The sequence below is a fragment of the Lynx canadensis genome, chromosome B2 (assembly GCF_007474595.2).
Source record: "Lynx canadensis isolate LIC74 chromosome B2, mLynCan4.pri.v2, whole genome shotgun sequence".
NCBI lineage: Eukaryota > Metazoa > Chordata > Mammalia > Carnivora > Felidae > Lynx > Lynx canadensis.
The window spans coordinates 164,670-183,300 of record NC_044307.1 but is presented as its reverse complement, the minus strand read 5'-3'; the positions used below and the strand labels follow the sequence as shown (position 1 = coordinate 183,300).

The 18,631-nt window shown below is 52.2% G+C and overlaps 1 protein-coding gene across 1 annotated transcript; it reads right to left on the bottom strand.

The window, feature by feature from the left end:
* Positions 1 to 2,128: 2,128 nt before the first annotated feature.
* On the bottom strand, positions 2,129 to 15,041 carry UBD (ubiquitin D). Its single transcript, XM_030316791.1, is given in 3 exon segments — positions 2,129 to 2,171; positions 14,559 to 14,659; positions 14,661 to 15,041. Coding segments are annotated over 3 exon segments (525 nt in total).
* Between the last annotated feature and the right edge of the window lie 3,590 nt (positions 15,042 to 18,631).

Below are 18,631 nucleotides of genomic sequence, written 5' to 3'. Positions count from 1 at the left end.
AACTTAGTTCTACCTGCCATTTCCTTCTGCCTTTGTTCCCACATCACTGTGGAGGAGAGGGTGATGTTGGGGCTCCAGGAAACAGAGTCTATAGGTTTCTGGAGATTAGACAATGGATAAGATTGCCTTTTCTTGTAATTTACTAAGACATTTGTAAACTGATGTAGACTCACGTCCTGCAGGACTGCAATCTCTAGTTACCATTTGTTTTCCCCTTTGTTCCTGGGCAGCCAGGAGAGCCTGAGGAATGCCACACATCCCACTTGGGGGGGGAGTGCCGGGGGGGGGGGTCCAGGGTGTCAGCTTGCCTTAGCTCCCTCATCACAAATGACATCTGATAGAGCAATTCCAAAATACATAAAAAAACTTATAAAACTGAACACCCAAAAAACAATCCAATTTAAAAATGGGCAGAACAAATGATATGAAAATACTAATATGAGGGACACATGCACCATAATGTTTATAGCAGGCTATCAACAGTAGCCAAACACTGGAAACAGCCCAGTGTCCAGCAACAGATGAACAGGTAAATACCTGGTATATATACAATGGAGTATTACTCAGCAATCAAGAAGAATGAAATTGTGTCATTTGCAGCGACATGGGTGGAAATGGAGGGTTTTATGCTACGTGAAATAAGTCAGGCAGAGAAAGAGAGATGCCATATCATTTCACTTGTATGTGGAATTTGAGATACAAATCACACACAGGGAGTGGGGAAAGAGGAAAACCAAGAAACAAACTCTAAACTCTAGACAGAACAGACTGAGGCCTGCTGGAGGGGTGGTGGGAGGGGGTGGGGTGATTGATGGGCATTAAGGATGGGCATTAAGGATGGGCATTGAAGGGCATCTGTTGTGATGAGCACTGGTTGTTGTGTGTATGTGATGGATCAGTATATTTACACCTGACGCTAACATTACGCTGTATGGTAACTACACTGGAAACCAAAATTTAAAAATTAAAAATAAATGTAAAAAGAATAGGATGCCTCCTGGGGACAGACCTGCCTCCCCTCATTTGCTAGCCCCTCCCTGAGCCCCCCCTCAGGGAGCAGGTGACAGACCCCACTGTTCTGCAGCCTGAGCACAGTTTATCTTAATGGGGTGGGAATCTGCAGTCCGGGGGCTATAGCACAACCCTGCTGGCCTTTCATGGTACCTGACAGTGGTTCTCAAAATGCAGTGTGCACCAGCAGCAACAGCATCGCCCAGGAACATAGAATTTTAACCCCTCGGGTGCTGCCGCAGACCCACTAAACCAGGAATTCTGTGGGCAAAACCCAGCTCACTTTCTGAAACCGCTTCACTAGACCTTAGCTCAAGGGACAGTTGCTACAGGATTTCAGACCCCAGACCCGCCCTCCAACACTGGAGAAGACGCTGTTGTGTCTGGGCCACATGCTGGCACAGGGTCCCCAAATCCCGACACTTGGGCAGGAATTGGCGTGCTCCTGAGGGGTCAGGAGTCAGAACGCTGAAGTACAAGTATCTGTAAACAGTAGCTTTAACCCAAGTCCCACAGACAGCCTGTGGGGTCATTCGCCCCTAGGGAGAAATGCTGGCTTCCGGTAGCCACAAGTTTAAAACGAACTTTCTTCTTCCCCTGAAGCAGTTTACTGAACATTGTAGCTGGTGCACAAGGAGGCAAGGGCAGCACAGGCCCGGGCCAGGGACCAGGCGGTGGCCTCCGAACCTCTGACTTTGCAGGAGGCCACCAGACCCACAGCTCAGCACTTCCTGCCTCTCTTGAGCTGAGCCGTCAGGTGCCCACAGGTGGGTGGGCCACCACCACCTGCCCTTCCTCTGCGTGTGACCAAACTGCCCCTTCTTGGCTAAATTTCTAATCGGCACTCCCACCACCTCTGGCCCTAAGGACACACCCTGAAGAAAGTCAGAGAAAGTTCCATCCCCAATGCCTGGACCCCTCCCTAACCTCACCCATGAGGCAGAGCAGGGGATCCGTGAGCCACTAGGGAGGGGGCACGAAACCCTAGGAAACAGTGCAAGTTGTAGGAGGAAACTGTAAAAGTGTCCCCACCCCACCCACCCCCTGCCCCACCGGCGCCCCAGCTGCACGTCTGCTCCCACATAATGCTGGGGACCCAGCGCCAGGGACCAGGTCCCTACTCTGGGGTCACCCGCGCTCCTGCGGAGGCTGCAACACATCTGAAAGGACAGGGGGGCACAGGCCCGATTCCCAGACACCCTACCTGCGCCCCCCGTGTGTGCTTGACAGCAAGCTGGTCCTCAGAAACGGTGACCCCCGACGGCCAGAAGGTTCCCGGAGACGGTGACGCCCAATGGCGAGCAGGTCCCCGGAAATGGTGACCCCCGACTGCCAGCAGGTCCCTGGACACGGTGACCCCCTGACGGGAAGCAGATCCCAGAAATGGTGACTCTGACAGCCAGCAAGCCCCCGGAAACGGTGACCCCTGACGGTGAGCAGGTACCCGGAAACGGAAACGGAGACCACGGAAAATCCGCAGGAGCGGATCCTGCTCAACCCTATGCACCTCCAGATCCTCCCTCGGGGAACCCCACCGAGAAAGGAGGGGGCGCCTCTGCCAGCTCCCACCAGGAGCCTAGGGCTTGGGTCCCGGGCCTGGCCACGGCCCTGAGTATCACCCCGGGCCACCGCCGCCCGTGCAATTTCCCATGCGTGACACCGGGTGGGCTGCGAGCAGGCGGGGCGCAGCGACCTGACAGAAGCTCAGGACACCGGCACGAGGGGGCGGGGAGGGGGCGGGGCGCAGGAGGGGGCACTGAGAGCAGCGGGGCGCGGGAGCTGGTCACACAGCAAACCGGCCACTCTGTCCTGCTGCCTGTTGCCCAGAACTGCAAATAACTCCCTTCTTCCGTGACTCGTGTCTACAAGGACGGCCAATTGTTAAACATCAATAGTGCTTTTTGAGAAAGGCAATCCAAATACCTAATTTATCCTCAGCCACTCCTTCAGATGGGCAAGGGAGGGAAATTCTGTTCCCTTAACAGATGAGGTCACCAACGGACCAAGTTAAGACAAGCTGAGACTGGAGTCTCATTACCCTGATTCTGCAGGTGTCCCATTAATACCAGATTCTATTTTGGATTCCTCTCCCTCAGCACTGCCCCCATCACTCTGATGACCCCATGTCTGCATGCAATTTGACTGCAAATTAACATTTGGTTTCCTCTTGGAGGAACATCAATCTTGATGTCAACCGTAGCCAAAATTAGTCTCTGGCTCTGTACTCCATCCTACATTTGCAGAGAGATCACACAATCATTAAAGTGGTCACCAATTAAATTCATAAGAGAGTTAAACCAGAATAATGGCAGAAAAGTAAAAGCACAGTAATTTACATAATAAAAGACTCACACGGGAATTTTAAGGTTGGTTGAGGCAAGAGACAAGATAACCAGAAGGACCTAGTTGTGGGGGGGGGGGGGGGGGGGGGGGGGGGTGTCTCCAGAGGCTCAATCAACTTTCATCAAATGTTAGAAAAGAAGAAAGGGTTGCTTTGTCTCTGGAGGGGTCCTGGAAGACCACAGGGGTTCAGCAGGGCATACTTACCACCTCATTATAAGGAATAACTCTTTTTTTAAAAAAGAGAAAGAGAAAGATCAGTGGTGGCAGGGACTGGAGGAGAGAGGGATGAAGAGGCAGACACAGAGGATGTGTAGGGCAGTGAAACTCATCTGTATGATGCTATAGTGGTAGCTACAAGTCATTACACATTTGTCAAAACCCACGGAATGGACACAAAGTGAACCCCGCAGTGCACCGTGGACTTGGGAGATTATGACAAACCCACGGAATGGACACAAAGTGAGCCCCGCTGGACTTTGGAGATTATGATGTGCAGGTCCATCAGTGGTAACAAACGTACGGTCTGGTGTAGTATTGATCATGCGTGAAGGCAATGCGTGTGGGGGCAGGAGGTATATGCGAAGTCTTTGTACTTTCTGCTCAATTTTGCTGTGAACTTAGCCCTGCTCTAAAAAAAAAAAAAGTCCATTTAAAGGGGAAGAGAAAAAAAGTCAAAAATTTTGCCCTAAATCCATTTATTCTAAATGACAATCTTGCAATCTTTCCTTTTCTTATTGCCAAAACTCTCTAATCTTTACATATGTAAATGCTCAAAGAAGTATTTCAAAATACCAATTACTTAATATTTTCTCCTAATTTTCTCACAACTGAGTGTTCCTTTCCAACACACACACACGCACACACACACAAATGACCCTCTTTCTTACCGCTTATCCCGCATACACCCCACCACACACGTTTCCCTGTAACGATGATTCCCTCCTGACAAGCAATCCTCCTATTGGAGTCCGTGATTGGTAATTCTCCCGATAATTAACATCAAGCGGTACAGCATGGGAGTGTCCCCTGCCAGCCTCAGCCTCACTCCACCTTAGTGAGGTTTTCCCTTATTAAATTTCACAAAGGGAAGGGGGAATCCATGCAAATTGTGTGGATCAGGAATGTGGTTCTAGTAGGTGTGACAGGAGGGACAGGGATGAGGGCAGTTTTGCTTCTTTGGATGCCCCATGCTCCAAAAAATATAGTGACAGTAACAGCAAAAGTAAATGCTTCTCTGCACATCACTGTCTGCCTGCTGATTTCTCCATGATGACCCAGAAAAGCAGGCATACATCCATATTCTTCTTCACCCCACAACTGCACACAACCCTTCACCACCTTCCTACGGTTGAGAGCTTCATTGAGCAGGACAAGCCCTCACCGCCTTCTCATCCGTCAGCTAACCCTTACTTCCTAAGTCAATCAAAATATAGCAGCAATTCTTCTAACGGCCAAGAACTGGAAACTCTCCCAAAGTCCTCCAATAGGAAAGCAGATTTTATAAAAGCAGGATTTCCATACACTGGAATAACCAGCAGTAAGAGGAATGACTTACACAGTGTGGACGACTCCCATAAGCATGACACTAAGTAAGGTGGCTGCAAGAGAGCACAATAAACATTACAATTTAAAAAAAAAAAAAACTGGAATATTAGGGGTGCCTGGGTGGCTCAGTCAGTTGACCATCCGACTTTGGTTCAGGTCATGATCTTGTGGTTTGTGAGTTCGACCCCACATCAGGTTCTGAGCCGTCAGCACAGAGCCTGGAGCCTGCTTCAGATTCTGTGTCTCCCTCTCTCTTTGCCCCTCCCCCACTAAATTCCCCCTCCCTGGTCTCTCTCTCAAAAGTAAACATTTAAAAGATGTTTAAGAAAAATTTGACTTTTTAGAACAACACCTCTAGCACCATTGGGCCATAAGCCTGAATCACCATAAGGTGATCTGCCACCTGAACACATCTCCAATATGACCCCAGCACTACAAAATTATCTTGAGATCAGAATCAGGATTCGTGTGTACTTTTATCTGCCACAGCCTCTAGTAAATGAGAGCCTGGCTTGTTTAAATAAATTTAAAAAAAAAAAAACACCAAGGTTCTCAGAATTGGTGGGATTTGGGTTGAAATCCTGATAAGTATTTACCAACAGTGTGACCTTGGGCCAGTGATTTAACCTCAACCACCCTCCTATCTTAGTCTACAGTTAGGACTATTGCCTAACCGGTGGGAGAATGAAGCCCAGAGACATAAACTCACACAGCAGTTCTCCCCACTACCTGGTGCGGACCTCTCTGAACACCTTCCCGACTTAGGAAATAGGGCCTGTAAGAGTGAGCATTTACCAAACACTTATTCTGTGCCATGCACTGTTCCAGGAGCTTTACGTGTTCAACCTGCTTCACCAATTCTACTCTCAAGTGAGGACACTGGGCCACAGACACATTAGACTGCTGGGCTAGGAAATGGCAGAGCCTGGACGGAAGCTCAGGCAGTCTGACACACCAACCCTCGTTCTTAATCACACGAATACCTGTTCCGCCTAATGAGGATAAAAACATGATGTTCTGTTGGGAGCGGGGGGGGGGAGGTTTTTTCTTTTCGTGAAAAACTAAAAAATCAGGGGATTATGATTTTTAAATTAGGAACAGTCAATAGGAAGTTTGCAGTGAGTTACCTACATAACAACACCTGTCAGGAAACATGCCAAAGAAAGGTTGATGTGCACCTTTTAGCCATCACCTCAGCCGCTGTGGTTTCTGCACCATTGGGAAATGTGATTCAGCGCCACTTTTCAGGATTGAAAGGCTTCTATGTCCCCTTTTCATTTGTTTGAAAAGTACTTCTTGCAGTTAGAGCCAGGGGGATAAGCCAGGAGCCCCAGAGGTCATCTAGCTACATGAAAACCCTGAGGCAGGCAAAGAGAAATGTGTGACTTCTCCACATCAGCCAGTCAAATGGGCCAAAGGCTATTATGTCTGGTGGGACCCGGGTCTCCCTACTTCTAGCTTGGTGTTGTTATCCTGACACATGGCTTGTGGTTTAAAGACTGGTAAAGCACGATAATCACACCAGATAGAAGCAGGAGGGGCATGAACATTGGAGCCCAGAAGAGAGATTCACCACAGATTAGCACTCAGGAGTCAGCAGTTAATGGCTGTATTAACAGAAGCAGAGCCCCTGAAAGAAAGAAGGTGATAAATGGTGATAAATAAGTCTAATCTACCAAGTGTTGGTTATACCAAGTCTGGGGTATTGCACTTATTCTTAGGCACTACAGATTTTCCAAGAAGGAGAGGGAGACTGGGGTGGGGGGGGGGCGGGAGGGGGGGGTTTGTCTTCAAATATCTGGAGAACTATTCTAACCCCTAGTAAGTTTGATCAAAAAGAAAAAGGAAAGGGGCCATACAAATAAAATCAGAAATGAAACAGGAGAGATCACAACCAACACAGTGGAAATACAAACAATAATAAGAGAATATTATGAGAATTATACACCAATAAACTGGGCAATCTGGAAGAAATGGACAAATTCCTGTAAACATATAAACTACCAAAACTGAAACAGGAGGAAATAGAAAACTTGAACAGACCCATAACCAGTAAAGGAAACAAGTTACTAATCAAAAATCTCCCAGAAAAACAAGACTCCAGGGCTGGATGGCTTTCCAGGGGAATTCTACCAAACATTTAAAGAAGAATTAACACCTAGTGTCTTGAAACTGTTACAAAAAATAGAAATAGAAGGAAAACTTCCAAACTCTTTCTATGAGCCAGCATTACCTTGGTTACAAAACCAGATAAAGACCCCACTAAAAAAGGAGAACTGTAGACCAATTTCCCTGATGAACATGGATGCAAAAATCCTCAACAAGATACTAGCCAACCAGATCCACAATACATTAAAAGAATTGTTCACCACGACCAAGTGGGATTTATTCCTGGAATGCAGGCTAGCTCAATATCCACAAAACAATCAATGTGAAAAAGGAGAAGAACCACAGGATCCTGGGGAACTGTCGTACGGGAGGGAGTTCAGATCCACACCCCCCTAGAGAACTGTCGTACGGGAAGGAGGTCAGATCCACACCATCCTCAAGAACTGTCATATGGGAGGGAGTTCAGATCCACACCACGGAGAACTGTCGTAGAGGAGGGAATTCAGATCCACACCCCCCTAGAGAACTGTCATACGGGAAGGAGGTCAGATCCACACCATCCTCAAGAACTGTCATACGGGAGGGAGTTCAGATCCACACCACGGAGAACTGTCGTACGGGAGGGAGTTCAGATCCACACCCCCCTAGAGAACTGTCCTACGGGAAGGAGGTCAGATCCACACCATCCTCAAGAACTGTCATATGGGAGGGAGTTCAGATCCACACCACGGAGAACTGTCGTACGGGAGGGAGTTCAGATCCACACCCCCCTAGAGAACTGTCCTACGGGAAGGAGGTCAGATCCACACCATCCTCAAGAACTGTCATATGGGAGGGAGTTCAGATCCACACCACGGAGAACTGTCGTAGAGGAGGGAGTTCAGATCCACACCCTCCTAGAGAACTGTCATACGGGAGGGAGGTCAGATCCACACCATCCTCAAGAACTGTCATATGGGAGGGAGTTCAGATCCACACCACGGAGAACTGTCGTACGGGAGGGAGTTCAGATCCACACCCCCCTAGAGAACTGTCCTACGGGAAGGAGGTCAGATCCACACCATCCTCAAGAACTGTCATATGGGAGGGAGTTCAGATCCACACCACGGAGAACTGTCGTACGGGAGGGAGTTCAGATCCACACCCCCCTAGAGAACTGTCCTACGGGAAGGAGGTCAGATCCACACCATCCTCAAGAACTGTCATATGGGAGGGAGTTCGATCCACACCACGGAGAACTGTCGTAGAGGAGGGAGTTCAGATCCACACCCCCCTAGAGAACTGTCGTACGGGAAGGAGGTCAGATCCACACCATCCTCAAGAACTGTCATATGGGAGGGAGATCAGATCCACACCACGGAGAACTGTCGTAGAGGAGGGCGTTCAGATCCACACCCCCCTAGAGAACTGTCCTACGGGAAGGAGGTCAGATCCACACCATCCTCAAGAACTGTCATACGGGAGGGAGTTCAGATCCACACCACGGAGAACTGTCGTAGAGGAGGGAGTTCAGATCCACACCCCCCTAGAGAATTGTCGTACGGGAAGGAGGTCAGATCCACACCATCCTCAAGAACTGTCATATGGGAGGGAGTTCAGATCCACACCACGGAGAACTGTCGTAGAGGAGGGAGTTCAAATCCACACCACCCTCGAGAACTGTCATACGGGAAGGAGGTCAGATCCACACCATCCTCAAGAACTGTCATATGGGAGGGAGGTCAGATCCACACCACGGAGAACTGTCGTAGAGGAGGGAGTTCAGATCCACACCCCCCTAGAGAACTGTCATACGGGAAGGAGGTCAGATCCACACCATCCTCAAGAACTGTCATATGGGAGGGAGTTCAGATCCACACCACGGAGAACTGTCGTAGAGGAGGGCGTTCAGATCCACACCCCCCTAGAGAACTGTCATATGGGAGGGAGTTCAGATCCACACCCCCCTAGAGAACTGTCATATGGGAAGGAGGTCAGATCCACACCATCCTCAAGAACTGTCATATGGGAGGGAGTTCAGATCCACACCACGGAGAACTGTCGTACAGGAGGGAATTCAGATCCACACCCCCCTAGAGAACTGTCCTATGGGAAGGAGGTCAGAACCACACCATCCTCAAGAATGTCATATGGGAGGGAGTTCAGATCCACACCACGGAGAACTGTCATAGAGGAGGGCGTTCAGATCCACACCCCCCTAGAGAACTGTCGTACGGGAAGGAGGTCAGATCCACACCATCCTCAAGAACTGTCATATGGGAGGGAGTTCAGATCCACACCACGGAGAACTGTCGTACGGGAGGGAGTTCAGATCCACACCGCCCTAGAGAACTGTCATACGGGAAGGAGGTCAGATCCACACCATCCTCAAGAACTGTCATATGGGAGGGAGTTCAGATCCACACCACGGAGAACTGTCGTAGAGGAGGGAGTTCAGATCCACACCCCCCTAGAGAACTGTCATACGGGAAGGAGGTCAGATCCACACCATCCTCAAGAACTGTCATACGGGAGGGAGTTCAGATCCACACCACGGAGAACTGTCGTAGAGGAGGGAGTTCAGATCCACACACCCCTAGAGAACTGTCATACGGGAGGGAGGTCAGATCCACACCATCCTCAAGAACTGTCATATGGGAGGGAGTTCAGATCCACACCACGGAGAACTGTCGTAGAGGAGGGCGTTCAGATCCACACCCCCCTAGAGAACTGTCGTACGGGAAGGAGGTCAGATCCACACCATCCTCAAGAACTGTCATACGGGAGGGAGTTCAGATCCACACCACGGAGAACTGTCGTAGAGGAGGGCGTTCAGATCCACACCCCCCTAGAGAACTGTCGTACGGGAAGGAGGTCAGATCCACACCATCCTCAAGAACTGTCATATGGGAGGGAGTTCAGATCCACACCACGGAGAACTGTCGTAGAGGAGGGCGTTCAGATCCACACCCCCCTAGAGAACTGTCCTACGGGAAGGAGGTCAGATCCACACCATCCTCAAGAACTGTCATATGGGAGGGAGTTCAGATCCACACCCCCCTAGAGAACTGTCATACGGGAAGGAGGTCAGATCCACACCATCCTCAAGAACTGTCATATGGGAGGGAGTTCAGATCCACACCACGGAGAACTGTCGTAGAGGAGGGAGTTCAGATCCACACCGCCCTAGAGAACTGTCATACGGGAAGGAGGTCAGATCCACACCATCCTCAAGAACTGTCATATGGGAGGGAGTTCAGATCCACACCACGGAGAACTGTCGTAGAGGAGGGCGTTCAGATCCACACCCCCCTAGAGAACTGTCGTACGGGAAGGAGGTCAGATCCACACCATCCTCAAGAACTGTCATATGGGAGGGAGTTCAGATCCACACCACGGAGAACTGTCGTAGAGGAGGGAGTTCAGATCCACACCCCCCTAGAGAACTGTCGTACGGGAAGGAGGTCAGATCCACACCATCCTCAAGAACTATCATATGGGAGGGAGTTCAGATCCACACCCCCCTAGAGAACTGTCCTATGGGAAGGAGGTCAGATCCACACCATCCTCAAGAACTGTCATATGGGAGGGAGTTCAGATCCACACCACGGAGAACTGTCGTAGAGGAGGGAGTTCAGATCCACACCCCCCTAGAGAACTGTCATATGGGAGGGAGTTCAGATCCACACCCCCCTAGAGAACTGTCATATGGGAGGGAGTTCAGATCCACACCCCCCTAGAGAACTGTCGTACGGGAAGGAGGTCAGATCCACACCATCCTCAAGAACTGTCATATGGGAGGGAGTTCAGATCCACACCACGGAGAACTGTCGTAGAGGAGGGCGTTCAGATCCACACCCCCCTAGAGAACTGTCCTACGGGAAGGAGGTCAGATCCACACCATCCTCAAGAACTGTCATATGGGAGGGAGTTCAGATCCACACCACGGAGAACTGTCGTAGAGGAGGGAGTTCAGATCCACACCGCCCTAGAGAACTGTCATACGGGAAGGAGGTCAGATCCACACCATCCTCAAGAACTGTCATATGGGAGGGAGTTCAGATCCACACCACGGAGAACTGTCGTAGAGGAGGGAGTTCAGATCCACACCCCCCTAGAGAACTGTCATATGGGAAGGAGGTCAGATCCACACCATCCTCAAGAACTGTCATATGGGAGGGAGTTCAGATCCACACCACGGAGAACTGTTGTAGAGGAGGGCGTTCAGATCCACACCCCCCTAGAGAACTGTCATACGGGAAGGAGGTCAGATCCACACCATCCTCAAGAACTGTCATATGGGAGGGAGTTCAGATCCACACCACGGAGAACTGTCGTAGAGGAGGGAGTTCAGATCCACACCCCCCTAGAGAACTGTCATAGGGGAAGGAGGTCAGATCCACACCATCCTCAAGAACTGTCATATGGGAGGGAGTTCAGATCCACACCACGGAGAACTGTCGTAGAGGAGGGAGTTCAGATCCACACCCCCCTAGAGAACTGTCATATGGGAGGGAAATCAGATCCACACCCCCCTAGAGAACTGTCGTACGGGAAGGAGGTCAGATCCACACCATCCTCAAGAACTGTCATATGGGAGGGAGTTCAGATCCACACCACGGAGAACTGTCGTAGAGGAGGGAGTTCAGATCCACACCCCCCTAGAGAACTGTCATATGGGAGGGAGATCAGATCCACGGGATCCTGGAGAACTGTCGGTCGGGAGGAAGTCGGATTTCCACTCTGGCCCTTAGGAGCCCTTTCAGAAGCGGGGTAACCCAGGGAAGCAGCTGAAAAGCAGCGACTGGGAAATGAGACAGGCCACAATTCCCACACGGTCACTCACTAGCTATGACCCTGGGACAATGTCACCTTTCCGACCCTGAGTCTGTGTCCAGTGAGTGAGGTTCTCTCTTCCAGGAAGCAGGTGGCAAACACACCAGCTAAAGGGCACCAAGGCTCGCCTCCCACACTATGGCGCTCACCACCGGGCTCCGCGCGCTGGGATATCCTCTTGCAGCCACAGCGTCACCTCGCGCGTGGAGTCCCCACCCCCAACACTCCGGGGGCTCGCCTGTCAGCGCAGCCACAGCGCGGGAGCCCTTCCTCCTGCGGGGTCGCCCCCCCCCCCCGCCTTCCCGCGTCGTCCCGACCCCGGAGGACTACCGGACGCTCGTGCAACCGCCGGTGCGCGACCTGCACCTGCAGACGCACGCGCACGCGTGCGACCTCAGGTGTCACCGGCGCTGCTGGATGCGGGCTTCACGGCGAGGGTGGCGCCCCTGCTGCGGCCGCTTTGCGCGACTGTGCCCGCGTGCCCCCAGCTGGCGGCGACGGTGCGGGACGCGGGGAGGGGCGGGGCAGGCGTGACACGAGGCCGCCGGCCCCGCCCGCTGCACCTCCCCACCTCCCCGCGCCCCTCCCCGCGGCGCCCCCGCCCCTTCCCGCCCCTCCCCGCTAGCCCCCCCCCCGCCCCCGCCTCCCTCCCCTCCCCGCCTCCCTCGTCCCCCTCCCCGCCCCTCCCCGCCTTCCCGCACGCGTACCGCACGCAGGCAGGAACCTCGTGGGTGCGTGTGCCCCGCCCGCCGCCCCCCTCCACCCGCAGGCCGCCCGCGCCTCTACCACCGGGTTCGCTTTGCTCCTACCGGGCGGTCCAGCCGGCCCTCAACCCGCTAGTGTCCACGCTGGGGAAGGAGGAAGTGAGGGGGCGGCGAGGAAGCCCTGGGGAGTCTGGGGAGGGGGCGGGCCCGGGGGTGGGGATGGCCACCGGGAAGGCGGTCTGCGGGTTCCGTGTGCGAACCTGCAAGTGCCCAAGGTCGGACGGGGCGGGGCGATCCTGAGCCCCTGAGGTCCGGGAGTATTCGGGGCAGTCCCTCCATCCTCGTTTTCACGGTTCAGGCTGGGGAGAGTGGCCTTCGGGCGGAGGCAGAGAGAAGGCAGGATTGGGGGAGGACATTCCCCATCCTCGGGGCACTGTGACCGCCCTTGCCAGGGCCAGGTATCACCGGACGGGTAACGTCCACCCGCTCCCACTCGGACGGCACACCATGAAAAGACCCCACGCTGTCTGGCGTCAGGGAGGCCCCCAAATTGACCGGGAAATCGTAGACTCTACCTGCAGGAGACCCCGTCCGAAAACAGGATCCCCGGTTGCCCATCTTGGGAAACCAGACCAACCTAATGCCCACCAGGAGCATTGGACCCCTAAGTGTACCGAGCAGCGGGACAGGGGGACAGGGGGACAAGGAGTGAGTGAGCGGAGGAGGTGGAGGAAAGGGCCCCGCGCTCCCCGGAGAGGGCCCGGCCCCAGTGACGGTGACGGTGACGGTGATGGAGGCAGACCACACCTTCCAGAAACCCCTGCCCCAAGGACCTCCCACTGGAGACACGAAACCTCTGGGTCCTGGGGAAAATATTTCCCCTTGCTCACCATCTTCCCCAGAAATGAGAACAGTTTGGTTACCGAACGTAAAGAGTAAGAAGGGACACGGTGCCAGGTGACATTTCATACCAAACAGCTTTAAATAGGGACACAGGATATACTTTAATTTGAATTTCTAAATTCTTTATTAACAAGATTGTAATCATATCAGAGTACTTCATTTATGATGAGTCATTTCAGTGTTCTCTGTAAGTAGAAATTCAGTTTTGTTCAGCATATGGTGTGATATTACAGATGAAACATATCGATGGAAACAGAAATTAGTAGAACATGGATCCCAATCTAAAACTTACACTAACTTGCTGGACAAAAGAGGAAACAGCAGTGTCTCTATAAATCGGAGGGGGCCAGGGAAAGATTCAATTGCAAGCTGGCTTTTTTAAATTTTTTTTTAACGTTTATTTATTTTTGAGACAGAGAGAGACAGAGCATGAACGGGGGAGGGTCAGAGAGAGGGAGACACAGAATCTGAAACAGGCTCCAGGCTCTGGGCTGTCAGCACAGAGCCCGACGCGGGGCTCGAACTCACGGACCATGAGATCATGCCCTGAGCCGAAGTCGGACGCTTAACCGACCAAGCCACCCAGGCACCCCTGCAAGCTGGCTTTGATGCTGTCTCTACAGTGCCTTAAAGATTTATGTTCTGCTGGAGTCACATGCACAATCTTGCCACCTAATCAATTATGTGAGATCCAGGAAGGTGGGAATTAGAAAGCAGAGTTTTTCTGCAGCCCTTCCTCCCCACTTAACCCCACATCTTCTCTATCTTTCCCATTAATTTGGGGAAATCATCAAAGGATGTGGGTGGTGAGTAAGGGCTAGCAGTAGCCCTTCTGCTCCTGGATCACCCACCCATGATGCGGTCACCCCACCCCCCCACACCAGATACAGTAGGTCGTCATGAGGAGTAAACTGCCCCCTTTTTTTAAATTTTTTTTTAACATTTTTATTTATTTTTGAGACAGAGAGAAAGCATGAACAGGGGAGGGTCAGAGAGAGAGGGAGACACAGAATCCGAAACAGGCTCCAGGCTCCGAGCTGTCAGCACAGAGCCCGACGCGGTGCTCGAACCCACGGACCACGAGATCATGACCTGAGCTGAAGTCAGACGCTTAACCGACGGAGCCACCCAGGCGCCCCTAAACTGCCCCTTTTGATGCCATACTCCCCCATGGTCTTCCCGTCTTCCAGCTCCTTGCCATTGCAAACCACAGTCTGTTTCTCAGGCAGGCACTACAGCCATCTTGCTCTCAATCATCTGTCTCACCTGGGCCACCGAACTGGACCTTCGCACCTGGAGGAGGTGCCTCTGCCCCTCATCACCAATCTCCACCAGAAACAGGGACAGCTACTCGTCACTGGGCTTCACCACCTTTAGAGTGAGGTGGATGGTCGTCTGCCTGTCGATGCCATAAGATGACAGCTTTCTCTGGGGCTTGAGAGTCTTGGATCCCAGCAGAAGGACCTGGTCCTGCACAGGAACGTTGGTCTGAGCCCAGACATATTCAGTGATCTTCTTCACTCTGTTGTCCAAGTTAGCAGTGAGGGTCATTGATGCCCATTCCTCAGAACAGACCTCCACCTGGACAATGAAAGCCAAGCGACCCGGCATCAAGGTGACTGGAATGCCTGCAGCCTTTGCACCACTTGTCCCCTCTCTGACACACCCGGCTGGCCCTCCAGCTCCTTCACAACAAGCTGTGGCCCCCCCTGTCTTGGAACTTCTTGTTTGGAATTTCCAGCTTAGAACTCAAGAAAATCAATCGTATTCCTTTATAGCCATACCTCTTCTTCATCCCAACGTCATTGATGGTTTCCCACATTACTTGCCTCCCTCCTATCCATGTAGTTTGTCAAAGGTCAGAACTAAATACAATTACAAAGCATCCAAAGATATATACCAGACTCTAAAAACAACTCCCAAGAGAATTCCCAAGACTTGGTGGCCTCAGGGGTTACTCCCGGCACTGCCCTCCAGGACTACCTTACAAGGAAACCCTGGCTAGGATGCCTATTCTCTGTACAATTGTTTCATTTTTTAAATGTCCCATGGCCTCATAATAATAACTCAGTGTGTTATGTGCCTTGTTCATCTGTATTTCCTGTGTTTTTATATATGCCTGTTGTAGAATACGATCTCCTCCTGTAATTAGACTAGGGCCTCACTCACAGGAGGTAGGGCCAGGTCTGAGTCCTACTTGAATAACCTAAAACTGGGCAAGCTTACCCTGTGTCATTATCAGCAAGCCTGGGAGGCCCTCCCTCCTGCTCCACTCAAACTCATCTTTCCAGTCTGGATGCCACAGACATTTCTTCACTGGACTGGGGCCCCTCCGTGCCAAGCTCTTATCCTAGCTCTCTTCACGGTGCACATACTCTTTACAAGATAATGTATCAGGCCTTTAACAGCTGGGGATAAATGAGTTTTGTGAACTGCTCTTCTGGGAGGAGAAGGAAGTTTAAGAGCCCAGGACCCCTAAACACAATAAGAGTCAAAGGGCTTGCATGGTTTCAAATCTTGGCAGCCCCGTTGAGCACAAGGCCCACTCATACCTCCCACCACCCTCCCCTAAGCAGCCTGTCAGATCTGACACAGAAGAGAACCCAGGAGTCAAGTGAACCTCTTCTATTTCCAGAATCTTCCTTCACCTCTGTAGATATCGGTGCCTGGTGCATCCCTGCAAGATGGCTTCCCAGCTCCTCCCAGCTCCATCTCTCCTGCACTCCTGAGCCCCCTCCCACCCCATCTCTCCCCAACCCCACCATCAAGCCCCAACTCATACAGAGGCAGGAAGCACCAGATGACATGTCTGCAGTCAAGGGACCAGAAGCAGGAGGCTGAGGAAAAAGAGCCTTGTGTCCAGCTTATATGCATAGGCTGGGTTGGAAATCTGCTGCCTGAACCACTGTGTCTGTACCCTTTGTTCTCAAATGATCTCATGAATTTTCTTTCACTTTTGCTACAGTGGAGTCGGTAAACAAAGAATACTGTCTGATCAAGCACTTTGTTGTCTGCCAAAGCATCTACCCTCCTGTTCCAAACACAGGATGGTCCTTCTCTGTTGAGAATTCTCCCTGCTTCACAACCACACCCCTGGTCCTGACCTCTGGACCCGGAAAGGCTGGCCAGGGTCGGTGAGGAGTGATGTGACCAGAGCAGCCTGTTCACACCAGCCTGACAGAGGGAACCAGGTCTCCAGAAGACACAGGATGAGTCTCCTGCATGGATGGAAGACAAGGCTGCAGTCCCAGGGCGCCACCTGCTATGTGCGCTCCAGCAGGTGCGTTCGCCTCCTCAGATGTTTGTTTTCCAGCCTTAACATGAGACGATTGGACAGAATTTCTAAGTTCTTCCAGGCTCAGAAAACTGTTCATAAAATGTTCTTCACAAAGAACTTTAGGTTCCTGGGTCGTGAGCTCTCTAACCTTCTTCCTATCCTGCCCCAGAACCTGCAAGCCAAATCCAGTACTTAAAACAATCCTAGACCAACAATCAAGTGCTGAGCCCACCTTCCGCACACCAGAACACCGCACATCCGCTGTCACATCACAGCACTGTTTCCCCACCTTTCCGCTGGACATTACCTACTCCCTATGCGCTGTGACCTCCCAGAATCTCCCAGGAAGCTGTTGCTTCCTCCCTGGCTCTGCAGGGAGGATTTGGATTGAGACAAAGAGGGCGTGCACAGGCTGTGTGCCCTCCGGGAATTGACTTGACTACTCTGATCCTCCTAACATCCCAAAGGAACCACTACCCTCTCCCAAACTCAGGACAGTGCCACAAAAGCCGTTCTCAAAACACCATTTATTAAAAGTACTCCTGGGGCGCCTGGGTGGCGCAGTCGGTTAAGCGTCCGACTTCAGCCAGGTCACGATCTCGCGGTCCGTGAGTTCGAGCCCCGCGTCGGGCTCTGGGCTGATGTCTCAGAGCCTGGAGCCTGTTTCCGATTCTGTGTCTCCCTCTCTCTCTGCCCCTCCCCTGTTCATGCTCTGTCTCTCTCTGTCCCAAAAATAAATAAACGTTGAAAAAAAAATTTAAAAGTACTCCCAATGTTTTCCAAATAAAAATTCCCTAAATATGTCAAGTTATCATCTTTTTTGCTGTACTTTTAGTGGCCATTCACTCACGGAGAGATGCGAAATGGTCCCATTTTACCGCAGGAGTCTCCAACCTGCAGAACTTGGATTTACAGAAGCGCCTGTGTAGGGTCATGGGATCCAAGACCAACCAAATATTTTTAAAAACTCAACGTAAATCATGTTGGTCTCCTTGAAGCTCTTACTGGTCAATAAAATTGGAGGAAGACTGAGACCATCCGCCTGCAGGGCTGCACCTGCATCCGGCGTCCAATAGGATCCGGGCATCCTGAAGCGTCAGCAGTAGCCGAGCAGAAAACACCGGATCAGGTTGCGGGAGGCTGGAGCCAGCGCTGCAAGAAGAGGTTAGAAGCCGGGAAGCCATCTCCGTCGTGTTTGCGCAAAGCATCTGAGCCCCTCCCCTCCTCCCACCTTGGCCTCGGACCGGACCCCTGGTCTGAGCCCCTCCCCTCCTCCCACCTTGGCCTCGGGGCTCGGACCCCTGGTCTGAGCCTCTCCGCTCCCCTCCTCCCACTTTGGCTTCTGGACTGGACCCCTGGTCTGAGCCCACCCCTCCTCCCACCTTGGCCTCGGGACCGGACCCCTCGTCTGAGCCCCTCCGTTCCTCACACCTGGACCTCACACCCGGACAGAGATCAGGTGTTGAAAGCTGCTTACCATTCGCGGCTTCTCATGCTTCCCTCTCAGCCCTTCCCGCCTGCGCAGGCTACACCATGTTGGGGCCCATGTCTCCTTTCTCGGAAAAGCTCCTGCAGGGGGGCCCAGGACGAGGTTTCTTGGGAACAGAGTCTGTCGAGCCGCGGACCTGCCGGTCTAGCTGCGCCCGTGCACCGTCCGCGTTCCCTGCAGATGCCCCGACACCAGGCCAGGGAGCATGCCTTTCCTTCTGGCCCGCCCCTCGGCCTCAGGGGTTTACACAGATCAACCTGTGCGCAGCACCTCCTCCAGGAAGCCCTCTCTAACTCCCTGCCTATGCTGGGCCATGGGCCCATCCTCTGTCCAGTCATACGCCTTCCTTGAGCCCCTCGGAACAAGCTTCTCCAGCAATAAGACCACCTGCTTACTTGTCTGTCACCCCCACTAAACAGTAGGAATCTTGGGGAC